The 14424-nt window shown below is 41.8% G+C and overlaps 1 protein-coding gene across 1 annotated transcript; it reads left to right on the forward strand.

Moving 5' to 3' along the window:
• The first annotated feature begins 1919 nt into the window (after positions 1-1919).
• On the forward strand, positions 1920-8979 carry LOC311098792 (MARVEL domain-containing protein 2-like). The gene is made up of 6 exons (XM_084139361.1): positions 1920-2055; positions 2690-3910; positions 5571-5779; positions 6006-6177; positions 6495-6545; positions 6870-8979. Exons 2-6 carry the CDS (start codon positions 2777-2779, stop codon positions 6984-6986), a joined length of 1683 nt encoding a protein of 560 aa, XP_083995487.1. The 5' UTR covers positions 1920-2055; positions 2690-2776; the 3' UTR covers positions 6987-8979.
• The last annotated feature ends 5445 nt before the right edge of the window (positions 8980-14424 follow it).

Consider the following 14424-nt stretch of genomic DNA (forward strand, 5'->3'; position numbering starts at 1 on the left):
GGTGTTTTGTCATCCATTACATCAACCTCTACTCAGTGATCAAAGTCAGAGATACCAATGCCATTTAATAAACAGGGAAAGACACTTAGAGCAACAACATAATATCAGTTACAGAGAAACTTAATGTAAAGAACAGATCTGATTCTCTGTCATGTGGAAGAGAGTTCCCATCTGTTCATTCTCTATCTATGTTACATTTCTATCTGCAATGCTATCAACATTGTTCTCAACTGAATAAGTGACCTTCACCTTGCACAAAAACACAACATCAACACAACAACACCAGCTGACTAGAAGCTTAATGTACAGAACAGACAAGATCCTCTGCCATCTGGAAAAGAGATTCATATCTATTCTATGCATTCCATGTCTATGTGTTCCCAACTGAACATGCCCCTGTGGTGTCAGCACAGAGGATAGCAGAGGACACGATTAGATGAGGTGGCTTGAGGCCGGTAAGACCGTGGGGGGATACAGTGCTCACTCAGGGGGTAGGAGGTTGTATGTGAGGGGGGTTGGGGCTATTCACTTCAGATGTCCTTGCCTTGAGGTTTCTCCCCATATAAATGTGCACATGTTACGAACGTCACGTTGCTTGCTTAGCGAGTACCACTTACCCGCAATAGTCGGCTCATACCTGGCTCGAACTCGGGACCTCTGCTTTGCTAACACACGCGACCGCCTTCCTTGACAACATTCCAATGGTTTGAGCCACCCAAAAGGTATTGGATGGGTCCATCCGCGACATTTCAAGCTAGCTGTATAGTTAGCTTAGGGTACGTTCTTAATACTGTACAATATTGTTGACCATGGAGGAAAAGCTAGCTGGATGATAAAACAATGTCATTGCGCAATGCACTCTCATATCCACACTCATGATAGTGTCAGTTGGAATGTCAGTGAGTGCAACATAATTGAATTGCTCTAAGTGCATTGTTGAGAGAAGACAATGATTATTTCTTGATATCATTAGGTTTTTAAATCTTATTTCATACGGAAACGCTGTGGAATGTAACATCAACCTCTGTGAGTGAGGATTGAATCAGATTGATTGATGGATGGCTTAATACAGGTAGAGCTGGCCATTGTTTTGACTAATGCTACAGTCATGGCAGATTCTGAAGAACATACACACAGAGGCAAGCATTAGGCCCAAATTCCTGTGGAAGCAAGATCTAGTTAGCTCAGCGTCAGCAGCTCCTAAATCATTCCAACCCTGGAGGGAAACACCTCACTACAGGTGAGGTGTTACTAGCTGCCGGTTTGGATCGAGGCACAGAGGGATTCAGGCCCGGCACTGAACCTGACAAAGCTGAAAGTGAGTAAAGACAGACCTGTAGTCCAGCCATGTCCAAATCAGACAGGGATAAATCAGGTCCAAAGCCTTTTTATACAGTATATGACTGAGGAAACAGAGGCAGGAGAGGCAGGAACATGGCTGCTGGGGGTTGTGCTCTCAGAACTGGAGTATGGTGCCCTCTAGTGCCAGACTTGGCTCTATTTATGATTATGGGATAAGCTATTTTGCAGATCTTAGAAAGTGGTTGTAATGTGATTAATACAGTAGGATTGATATCAAACTGGGGGGATGCCCTTGATTAATGTGTCGAATTTATTTTGTATTACCAGAGATAATCTTTTTCAGAATAAACGTAATTATTTCATAGGGAAATGTGAAGTCTGATCTCTTCCAAATCATATTCAAAACACCTGTTGAAGTAAAATACAGTGAGCATCTGAGAAGTTTGGGAAGTGTTCTCTCAGAGTTGTCTCTAGCTTTTGAATGTAAATATTTATACCCGCTCTCCCACAGAGATTAGCCTAGCGGTGCCAGCCAATCAGCAGCATCAACAGAGGGCTGTTCAGGTTTAATGTTTAAGCTCTGCTTCCCTCTCAGCTCGATCGCCTGCGATAACACAGCTGAGTCACCTGAGAGGGTCTGGCTGGGCCTGCTGTAGAGGCATCCATTTTGAGAATGGTTTCTGCCTCACAGCACTCAAACGTCTGCTAAACTCACAACTGGCCAGTGTGGAGTTTGCCCTTAGCAACAACAAGGTAAGCTGCCTACATTTTAAAGGATGTTTTTAACTTCCACATTACATTATATATATCCGATTTTTACCATAAAGAAAATCATCAAGGGATTTATTTAAGACTTTATTTGAAGGTTTTATGATGACAGATATAAGTTTTGTGTAGACGTTAAGTGTACGTTTATTGTGAAGGAGCCAAAGGTCAGTTTTAAGTCTCTTTTGTGTTGTGTGTTGAGTAGCTGACTGTAAAGATGTAGGGTTTGGACCAGAAAGCAATTTTGTGAGTGACTTTGACTGCACAATGTGATAAATGAGTTTTCCTCAAACTCCTGTGAGTGGCTATTGTATGCTGCTTTCCTAGCGCTCTAAAAAAACAAAGTGTTTCACAAACATTCCACCATTTTCTTTCATTTTCTTTCTTAAGATCAAACATTCTTATGGAGCACTATTTACAGCTGACATATATGAGTATCTGTGCTACATCATAAAGGGGAGTGAGTAGAAAATGTCATGTAGGATTAATTGGTCGAAATGTTTGTCAATATCAACCATTATTAAAAGCAAAAATATACACAGCACACGTATTCAAAAATGTGAAATCCTTATTAAAATAGGCCTAACCCTGTTGTGTTTTTGCTCCTCTATGATTCACACAGTTCCTCTACAACAAGAAAATTAATATTTCTTCCATCCTCAATGATTAGCTAAACCCAGAGCCCCCTTACTGTATATCAGCCCATAGTATGAAAAACTGGAATAAGATATTCAAGAGAGGAGACCCGGAGAGTGTGGATGGGAACTCCTCTTTGAAGAAAAACTCCTTGAACAATGTCCCGCTAGAGCTAACACCTCAGAGGGCCTTAGAGGACGACCTTTCAGATGACGTAAACTCCACTGCCCACTCATCCAGCACTCCCCCATACGTACAAGGAGTGGGAGATGGTGGGGACGAGGGAACCCTTAAGGACAGGTTGAGAACTCTCCTCCCCCAATCATGGGGCAGTATTCTCCAGAAATGGAGCAAGGGTGATGCTGACTCTGACCTGGGCTCCACAGGGGTCAAGATTGTGCCCAATGGGACCAGGGTGAGTCCACCTGTCAGTCCCATACTGGAGAGGAGGTACTGGGACACTCAGGACTCACTGGGGACCTCCAGCAAGAGTTCTCATAGGCCCTTGTTGAGGGACATTCCTATAGACAATGACCTACTCCATTATCTTCCAGAGGAATCAGAGCTGACCAGTATCCATCCAGCTGAGTACTATGCTGAGAAGGTGGAGGTCTACAAGCTGAAATACTCCTATATGAAATCCTGGCCTGGGTTATTGAGACTCCTGGCTGGGTTTGAGCTTCTCTTTGGGGGTATGGTCCTCGCCTGTGTCTGTGCTTCCATCCATAAGGACAGTGAGTGGTCGAACGCCTATGGACTGTACAATGGTGCGTATAACAATGGATATGGCACATCGGGGTACTCCTATAATGGACCTATGACTCCATTCGTGCTAGCAGTGGTTGGGGTGGCGTGGATTGTAACCATCCTCCTACTGGTAATAGGGATGACTATGTACTACCGCACCATCCTCCTGGACTCACCCTGGTGGCCTCTCACTGAAGGCATCATCAACGTTGCCCTGTTCCTCCTCTACATGGCTGCTGGTATCGTGTACCTGAATGATCTCAACCGTGGGGGGTTGTGTTACATGACTATAGGTATTAACCCCATAATGTCCAGCCTGTGTCGGGTGGACGGGGGCCAGATGGCTGGCACGGCCTTCATCTTCATCAACATGCTGATGTACCTCATCAGCTTCCTGGTGTGTCTGAAGATGTGGAGGCACGAGGCCGCCCGCAGGGAGGTGGAGTTCTTTGAGAACCAGGTGGGTGGTTGGATTTTTTTTTAAATCCCAGTGCTCACTGATCCTCTATCATCTTTTGTGTATTTATTTTGTATAATTTTTTTTTGTCATTTAGCAGACACTCATCTCACCATTCAAGTGAGGTAAATCTAGTGTATTAATCTAATGTCTAGTGTATTAATCTAATCTGACACTCTCTACGTTGCCCTTTCCTCTGACTGAGGTATGAAACTTATTACTGCAGGAACCTGACTCATGGTATTTCTATTGCCCATTGGCATCTGAAAGTTGTTGTGGGAATGGTGTCAGATCAAACAGTTCTTAGAGGTAATGGAAAGTACCATTATGACTGGGAATGAGCCAACAATGCCTAGGGTCTCAAAACAATGGCAGTGAAACTACTACTGATGTATAGTATGTAAGCATGGATCAATCAGCACTTAGAGGTCATGGAAAGTACCATTATGACTGGGAATGAGCCAACAATACATTGGGTCTCAAAACAGCAGCAGTGAAACTACTCATGTGGATACGTATGGGGACACCATTGTTTCATATAGCACTGCCGCTGGCTGTTACAGCCCAAGTTTATTACTGTTTGTAAATGGAGTCCAGCTTTATCAATTCTAGCAGCAACCAACTAAAGGTAAAGAACAACAGAGTTAATGTATTTCATGCCAGATAAGCACAGGCGGAAGGCGAGGAGCAAAAACAGTGATTGCGTCATTCAGCTGAGCTAATGTAGCCAAATAAGCTTAGTTTACCAACTGAAGACATATAGGAACATTATGATTCTCTACCATACGTTTTGCATATCTGGAGGGAGACCGTTAAAAGGATTAATTTAGATAAAGCTGAACAATTGTCATACAGCTAAATACATAGATAACTTCACACAGTTGCAGTTACTGTAGAGTAGGGATGGGCAACTTTTTACTGTAGAGCAGGTGGGGGACACAAAAAGGGGGGCCGAAGTGGCTCGCGGGTCTGAGTACCCACATGTGCAGTTTACAGCTAGTTTCCTGCAATTCTACACATTTTTGCCATAGGGTGGAGATCACAGGAGGCTGCTGAGGGGAGGACGGCTCATATTAATGACTGGAACGGCGCAAATGGAATGGCATCAAACACATGGAAACCATGTATTTGATACCATTCCACTAATTCGGCTCCAGTCATTACCACGAGCCCATTCTCCCCAATTAAGGTGCCACCAACCTCCTGTGGTGGAGATTTTATTTAGCAGTTTTTAATATGATATCTGAGTGAGAGTGACTATAGCAAAATCAATGGGGGTCCGCCGGTCAGTAATTCGACCATGATTCCTACAAGTTTAGTTTGCTGGCAAGACTAACTTACCAATCTTCTATTTTTTTTGCTGACATGGGCTAATTGAGCGACTGTCAGTCAGTGACTTACATAAGAAAAAAACTGCTGATGCACAACATTTCAAAATTGCACCTTGTGTATTGTACTATTCTAACTCTCAACTGTAAGTTGAGACCCCGACTGAATTCCTGCGGGCTGCCAGTTGCCCATCCCTACTGTAGAGTGATCACTTACGAATGAGGCAGGTTTCTTTCACCCTTTCAGCACAAGTGTACATGTGTCATTGGATGCTCTGGTAGCCTATATACTTTGAGTTGCTGCATGATACCCTATGCTTCAACTTTGGCTTCAGGAGCATCTGAGGCCCATCCCTGTGGCCCAGATCAAATCTCCCAATCCCCAGACCAAGAGGATTGTGTTTGAGGATGAGATGGACAGCTCAGTGAGGGCAACCAAACTCCTCCACATCACAGACTTTCAGCAAGAGGAGCCAGGCAGCCGTAACAGAGCCAACCCCACAGGGTACGCCCAGAAGTCCAGAGTCATCGCAGACTATGTCATGTGAGTGAGAGGATCTATGCCTAATATCCTGATACAGATTTTGAGCAAGGATGTTAAGCTGAGGTGCATATGAAGAGACAGAATCAATGGTATTAGTGACTTTTAAAATGACATGGAGTGCTCGTATTTTGTTTAATTGTATTAGGCTAGGTGTAATAATGGTATGGTAGGTAATAATACATTAGCATTATCTAACATAGTCTTGTGTCTTGTCTTATTCCTAAAGGAAGTATCCAGAAATCTCCTCTTTGGAGGATAGGGAGAAATACAAAGCTGTCTTTAACGACCAGTATCAGGAGTACAAAGACCTTCACAAAGACATCAGTGACACCCTCATGAAGTTCAGAGAGCTGGATGCCATGATGGGTAAACTCCTCAAAGATGGCAATAGTCATGAGGTGAGTGATTTCATCTACCACTTTAAATCTGGGCCTGAGCCTTGATGGTGATTTCGATATCTCACTATGATAAGATACACCACAATACTTTCCTCTATCTGGAAGTGTAACTACACTTGAACTCAATATAATGAGCATTTTTGTAATCTCATTGTCACAGTCACTGATCAATAAGAGGTACATTACATTCCATGTACTGCACAAAGGCTTCCACTAAAAATAGCATGTGTCATCTGCATGATACTATTTTTAAACATAAATATCTGTCATCCTTTTAACCAATTGAATTGTGGGTGTTTGTTCTGTCCATCATGTAGGAGCAGAAGAGAATCCAGCGGATTTTGAAGAAGTACGAGCAAAAAAAGACTGTAAGTGATCGACAGAGGTCCCTAACATTCCTCTCACATTTCCTCGCTCATGCTGAAACAATTCCAAAATCATTCAGCAATCATTTTAACATTTAACTGAGATTTATTAGAATTGTTACTGTTGTGTAAACACCCAGGTAATATTATATTTTTTCAATAAAGCTGCACATTCATGTAAATAATATTGCTACCACTTTGAAATGGGGCCTCTGGAAATTCTAATTTACCACATCTACATTACAAAAAAATCTGGGGCTATGTGGGAAAGAGGTGGAGTGATGGAGCTGCAGTCGACACGATGTGTGTTTCTGTGTGACTTCACAGGACCCTGCCTTCCTGGAGAAGAAGGAACGATGTGACAATCTGAAAGCTAAATTAAACCACATCAAGAACAGGATCCGCAATTTCGACCAAGACACAATGGCAAAGGGTAGGACGTGAAGAAACAGCACGTACACTGAGGGAACAAAGGGGCCATTATTATTCTGTTCCTGTCACGTCTTTTATTGTCTTCTCTGTGAGTTTATGTCTGCACTAATTGTGTTTGTGGTGTGTTACTTATGTAGGTTTCAGTAAATATCTGTACAAATCAGTAAACTGTGTGTTGTTACACTATAGCCTACAACAGTTTTTGTACTACTGTAAAGATTACTTTCCCAGGAATATTGTGTGTGAGTTTCAGTCATTAAGTGAATGAACTCATAAACGGAGCGCAATTCTATACATACCTTTGGACTTTTGTGGACAATGCTAACGCGATAAATTCCCATTGTATCGACTAACATTGCATTTACACTTGTAGGCCTACAGGGCAATACACTATCAAATCTTTGGAGAGTTTTTCATATGAAATTTAAATGCTAAAAAGGGCAGTCGAGTACCAACAATCAATTTCAAGCTATAATACAGTAAACTAATGACATGCCCCAGCTAGCACATTTGGTTCCTTGGAAGTTGTGGGAATGTATGTTTTTGGTTTCACATTGGCTGTGGGAACGAAGCCATACATTTCCTGACCAGTAAAACTGAAGGTTTTTTAAAAAGCTCTGAGAACAGAAGTGACAATTTCGCCTGTTCTGGGAACGTTTAGTTTTAGGTTGCAGGGAGGTTCTGAGAACGTTTTACCCTGGTTCCTTGAATGTTTTCGTAGGAGGTTTTATTAACGCTCTGATAATGGAAATTATAGGTTAATTGGAGGGTTTTAATTAACTTCCTTAAAACTTTCACTGAATGTTTCAATAAGACTTTGAATAACACTGCTAGCTTATTTTGGGTTAACCTTTTTTTAACTCCAAGCACAGATAGGACACATGGAAAGGCATTAATCGTGCAAACACATTTCTTTTTTATTGTGACACAGCATCAATGAGATTCAAACCTATAATCAATCCATGGAATAAGTCCACTGCGCCACCAGGATGGAGATAGCATGCCATGTTTTTTTACGCATACAAGGCTGTTCCTTTTAGTCTATTCAAAGGGACCCCATTTCAAAGGAAACAAGCACTCATTAAGATCAGGTGTGGCCAATTAGTGGGGACGGCCAACAGACCTGAACACACTTAACAAGATAGAGGATAGAGAGTTTTGTTGATACTGAGAACAGAATGTATATGTTTTTAAATAACATTCTTAGAACGTTCACTGAACGTTACAAAAGTTTTATTGTGTTTTTTTATGGAACGTTTTCTTAACGTTCTCTGAACAATTTGAGAACATAACTTCAAATAGAACCATGTGGAAACCTGTAGAAAATGTTATGCTGAAGTACTGAAATTCTCACAGAGGAACATTGTTTCTTAACATTCTTGGAACAATTTGAGAACATGGCTTTAAATAGAACCATGAGGAAACCTGTAGGAAACATTATGCTGAAGTACTAAAATCCCACAGAAGAACATTTTTTCTTAATATTCTCTGAACTATTTGAGAATATTCCCAATGTCAACCCAGTTGGAGAATGTTCCTAGAACATTACCAACATTTTAATTAAATGTAACAATTTTTTAAATTTTAGGAAAGGTTCTGTTAAAGTAATAAGTATTGTGTTCATTTGTAGCTCAGTTGGTAGAGCATGGGTAGTGGGTTGAATTCCCGGGACCACCCATATGTAAAAGATATGTACGCATTAGTGTAAGTCACTTAGGATAAATGCATCTGCTAAATGGCTTATATTATTAATGAAATATCAAGAAAATAACCTTTGTCAAGTTCCTTAAATGTGCTGAGAATGCTCCAAAGCCAAGCAACTATCCTGCACCATTCACAGAAAGTTGTGGGAGGTTGTATGCAAAATAACTATAGGACAACCAAGCTCTAAGAAACATATGGTTCTCAGAACGTTATGTGCTAGCTGGGGAAAGAAGAATGGATGTATAAACATTTATTTGAGCAACTTTCTTTTTTGTTGTTAATAAAAATCTATTAATGTCAAGAGTTATGCAGCTAGCCTATACAGCAGGTGCAAATTACAACATCTTCCAGAAGTGTCATATCTCTCCTCCACCTTTACATATCTCTCCACATTTTGAAGGAGCGAGCGATCGTTTTGGAGCATTCACAAGAGAAGGTAGGGTGCACATTCTTGTAGTTACGGCTTGTAACGCCAATATGTGATGACTCCAAAGTTGCTAACGGAAAACGCTGCATTATATTTTTCAACTAACCTAGTCTTGGCAATACTTTCTTAATTCTCAATTCAGGGAAAAAAGTGTATCTTATAAATGTCCGTGTCCAGTTGCAGGGGGTTCTACAAAAAATCCATTAAATCCATGTTTTGTACCGCGTGAGGATGTTCCCCGCCATCATCCTCGCATCATCCTCGCACATGACACAATTTGCATTTCCGAGCATTTTTGCAGGAACTAGTCATTTCTATGTGACGCGACCTCGGCCATGTGGATTGAATGTTTTTCGGAATATTCCCTGATTTTTGGAGTACCACCTCTAACTGCACACAGACATTTATAAGACACAAGTTTATTCTAAATCAAGAAACAAAGGAAGTATCGCCAAGTTTAAAGGTCAGCTGAAAATATCCTGAATATGGCTAAATAGCAGCCTATGCACATCCTCAAGACAGCTCTGCTGCTGAGGTTTGTGTTTACATGGTTAACGATTTTGATAGTTTGAGGAGATGTATATGCGTAAGGAATAGATGATAGCTTCGGAATGTATATTCAAAGTGAGAATACCTGTAATGTTAAACTTTGAAAAGAAATTCTTAACTTAGAAAATTTAACAATGTGATAATGCAAGAAGAAACATGTCATTACAGATATTTCAGGTAAGTGAACGTTATCAGTTTGCACGACAATTTTTTTTGCTTGGTGATACAGAATTTGGAATGTTATTTAATAACTCCACCTGTAGGAGGTCACGTGATGCAGCGAAGCTAGGAAGAAGCGTGACTGAGACCTCCCGATAAATCTTTAACAAACTTATCCTAAAACCTCATAACTTCACCCATACTGATTACCACTGTAGCCAAGAGTGGTGATATGCCCACGAGACAAAACAAAGACAAGGGAAGCACCGAAACGATGGAGAAAGAACCTCTTGAGGGAGCATGCAATTGGCAAGCTGACTGCAGGAATTTCCACCAGAGCTGTTGCCAGAAAATGTAATGTTAATTTCTCTACCATAAGCCACCTCCAACGTCGTTTTAGAGTATTTGGCAGTACGTCCAACCGGCCTTACAACTGCAGACCATGTGTAACCACGCCATCCCAGGACCTCCACATTCGGCTTCTTCACCTGCGGGATCGTCTGAGGAGGGGGGGTGCTGATGAGTATTTCTGTCTGTAATAAAGCCCTTTTGTGGGGAAAAACTCATTCTGATTGGCTGGGCCTAGCTCCCCAGTAGGTGGGCCTGGCTTCAAAGTGGGTTATTTATTTAAATTGATGGATTTCCTTTTATGAACTGTAACTCAGTAAAATATTTTTAATTGTATATTTTAGCTATATTTTAAAGACTAGCTAGTTCCTGAATATTCAACAGTTTATGTCAAACTACTTTGTGCCCCTGCCTGTTTATTGGTGACTGAAAGTTGGCAAGAAAAATGCCCCTCCTAATTTCACTGCAAATAGGCTGTGTTGTTTTCATATAGTTAGGCTTGTGCACATTTACATGTGTGTTTCATTACCTGGAGCAGGTTGAGAGCTTCAAGTTCCTTGGTGTCCACATCACCAACAAACTATCATGGTCCAAACACACCAAGACAGTCGTGAAGAGGGCACGACAAAGCCTATTCCCCCTCAGGAGACTGAAAATATTTGGCATGGGTCCTCAGATCCTCAGATCCCCAAGCTTCTTGCCATCCAGGACCTTTATACCAGGCGGTGTCAGAGGAAGGCCCTAAAAATTGTCAAAGACTCCAGCCACCCTGGTCATAGACTGTTCTCTCTGCTACCGCACGGCAAGCGGTACCGGAGCGCCAAGTCTAGGTCCAAAAGGCTTCTTAACAGCTTCTACCCCCAAGCCATAAGACTCCTACCCGGACTATTTGCATTGTGTCCCCCCCCACCCCTTTTACGCTGCTGCTACTCTCTGTTTGCTATCTATGCATAGTCACTTTAACTATACCTACATGTACATATTTCCGCAATTACCTCGACTAACCGGTGCCCTCGCACATTGACTCTGTACCGGTACCCCCTGTATATAGCCTCGCTACTGTTATTTTTACTGTTATTTTACTGCTTTAATTTTTGTACTTATCTATTGTTTACTTAACACTTATTTCTCTTAAAACTGCATTGTTGGTTAGGTCTTGTAAGTAAGCATTTCACTGTAAGGTCTACACCTGTTGTATTCGCCGCATGTGACAAATACAATTTGATTTGATTTAGTTAGCTAAGTTACTGACTGACTAAGCTAATTCTTATTCATGTTTTTGTTGCATTTCAGGTGGAGTGGCATTGCTGACAGGCCAGCATGTTGATAGGCCAGGGCCCATATTCACAAAGAATCTGAGAGTAGGAGTATTGATTTTAGGATCAGTTTTGCCTTCACACTGAATACAATTACATTGACAAGGGGGAGGTTATTCTTGATCACTATCCCTACTCTGAGACAGTTTGTGAATATGGGCCCTGGAAGAAAGCTGTTACCCAATACTTTGCACAGTAGTTGCTACACCACAGAACCCTCGAGGAGGGGTAGGCAACCATGTTCCTGGAGTGCTGCAGGGGTGCGTTCAGTTCGTTTGAACGTTTTACATGTTGCGGAACGGTTTGTACTGAATGACACATTTTCCCAAAACGTTCTTGAACAGACTTTGAGCTACGTTTGCTCCGTTCAGTGGGTGTGCCGGGGTGTGGCTTGAAGCAACGAGTGACGTATTTTAAGGTGCATTTTGAACCCACAACCCAATACTTCCCTGTTTTTCAACTGGTCGTTCAGTACAGCACCGCTTCCGTTCAATTGAACGTTCTATCACTGAGCTAATGGATCAGTTCAGTAATTGCCTAAATTCAACACACCTGGTCTTCCAGATCGGTTGAATCAAAAACATGGAGAACTCCAGGACCAGGGTTGCCTACCCCTATTAGTCAATGCTAATTAACTGAATATTGTATGTGAATTTCCATATATCAATGACACTTACAAAATAATTGAATTGTTCAACATGTGCAGTAAAACTTAACACGGCTTTGGCGATGAAAGGTACATAATGCATTGTCATCAGGCCACTGCATGCTGTGACATGGGCCTGTATGGTGACACATCTTCAAGCTGCCTGACTGAATACTGGGGCCTTCAGTGGTACCGGAAGGAAGGGCCTTACCTGGGAGCACAGCAACACTCTTTCTCTCTCTGTCTCACAGCCATTCTGTCAACCACAGGAGGTTGGTAGCACCTTAATTGGGGAGGACGGGCTCGTGGTAATGGCTGGAGTGGAATAGGTGCAACGGTATCAAATATATCAAACACATGGTTTCCATGTGTTTGATGCCATTCCATTCGCTCTGTTCCAGCCATTATTATGAGCCGTTCTCCCCTCTGCAGCCTCCACTGCTGTCAACACGTATTGTATGTTACCACTCAAATTCATACAAACTGCTACGGACACAATCACTGACTTCTATTCACTTTGGCTACTTGTCCCATTCAATTTTGTCTGGGATATACAGTATATTTTAGTTGACACACCTGTGTGATGTGTCTGATATACATGAATAAAACTGTAATCACCCTGAACATGAGACTTGCATTTCTCCGAATCCTTTTGAATTATAAGATAAGTGTTGTCTTTGTCTTTGTTACCACAGAAGTTAGTAAAAGTTTGTGTGAAGACCAACGTGACAAACATGCTATGAAAAAGTTATTATTTTGTAATAAAGAAAATATATATTTTAATGAGTTGTTTATGCAAAGCTTTATTGCATTTGGTCATCTCCAAAATGTGGCCTTTGAAAGCCTTGATAGTTGCATCCTTCCTCAGGGAACTGTCTGCAGATAGCTGACAACAGGGTGGCAGGTTTTTTGATGTGCTGCTCTCAAGATCCATAGCGCAGCAGACTCACCTGAGGATAGAGAGATGGACACCAGGGCCGGATTAAGAAATCATAGGCACCAGGGCATTGTTTTTATTTATAGGTCCACTTGTAGAATCTATGCCAAGGTGCATTGAAGCTGTTCTGGCAGCTCGTGGTGGCCCAACACCCTTTTAAGACACTGTATGTTGGTGTTTCCTATATGAGCTTGTAATCGAATGTAATCCACTGTTTTTTATATTTTTATATTATTGATCCTCTGTGGCTAAATTATGCTCTCGGGTGTATTTTGAACATTGAAAGTGGGCTCCTGTGGTTGGATATTGTTTTTTAAATATATAATAATAATAATAATAATAATAATAATAACGTAATAGTTTGTTGGTTTGTTTTTTGCCTCTTGGGCCCAGCCCCTGTCTCACACAATTGACAAGTCAGTTATTATGCAGTTTATTGTATTTTATTAATCAATTACCCAATCAAGGCAGGGCCCCCAGTTACCCACTTGGGCCCCCTACCTCCTCTCCTGTGAATTTATAGCTAGATGGTGGCCTCGCGACTAGCTCTTAGGAAACTTTGCAGTATTTTGTTTTTTTATGTATTATTTTTACATTATTAGCACAGAAAGTGTTTTGCATCATTACATACAGCCGGGAAAAACTATTGGATATCAGAGCGGCGGTAACTCACCAGCATTACGACCAGGAATACGACTTTCCCGAAGCAGATCCTTTGTTTGCTCTCCCCAGGGCAACTGAACTGATTCCAGCGGCTGACCCAAAACATCGCCGGCGGAGGAGAGGCACTCGGAGTGGCCTGCTGGTTCGACTTAGGAGGTGCGCACACCACTCACCGCTTCCAAGTATTCTACTCGCTAATGTTACGTTTCTGGTTAACAAGCTCGATGAACTACAGGCAAGGATTTCTTTCCAGAGAGACATCAAGGCCTGTAACAAACTCTGTTTCACGGAAACATGGCTCTCTCAGGATATTCTGTCGGAATCGGTCCAGCCAGATGGGATCTCAGTACATCACACAGACAGGAATAAATATCTCTCCAGGAAGAAGAAGGGCGGAGGTGTGTGTTTCATGATTTACGACTCATGGTGTACTTGTAGTAACATACAGGAACTCGAGTCCTTCTCTTCACCCGACCTAGAATATCTCACAATCAAATACAGACCGTATTATCTACTCAAGCCGATACTACGACGGCCCTCAAAGAACTTCACTGGACCTTATGCAAACTGGAAACCACATATCCTGAGGCTGCATGTATTGTAGCCGGGGATTTTAACAAAGCAAATTTGAGGACTAGCCTGCCGAAGCTCTATCAACATATTGACTGTTGTACTCGCGCTGCTAAAATCCTCGACCATTG

Source organism: Coregonus lavaretus (genome assembly GCF_964263955.1).
Source record: "Coregonus lavaretus genome assembly, chromosome: 23".
Classification (NCBI taxonomy): Eukaryota; Metazoa; Chordata; class Actinopteri; order Salmoniformes; family Salmonidae; genus Coregonus; species Coregonus lavaretus.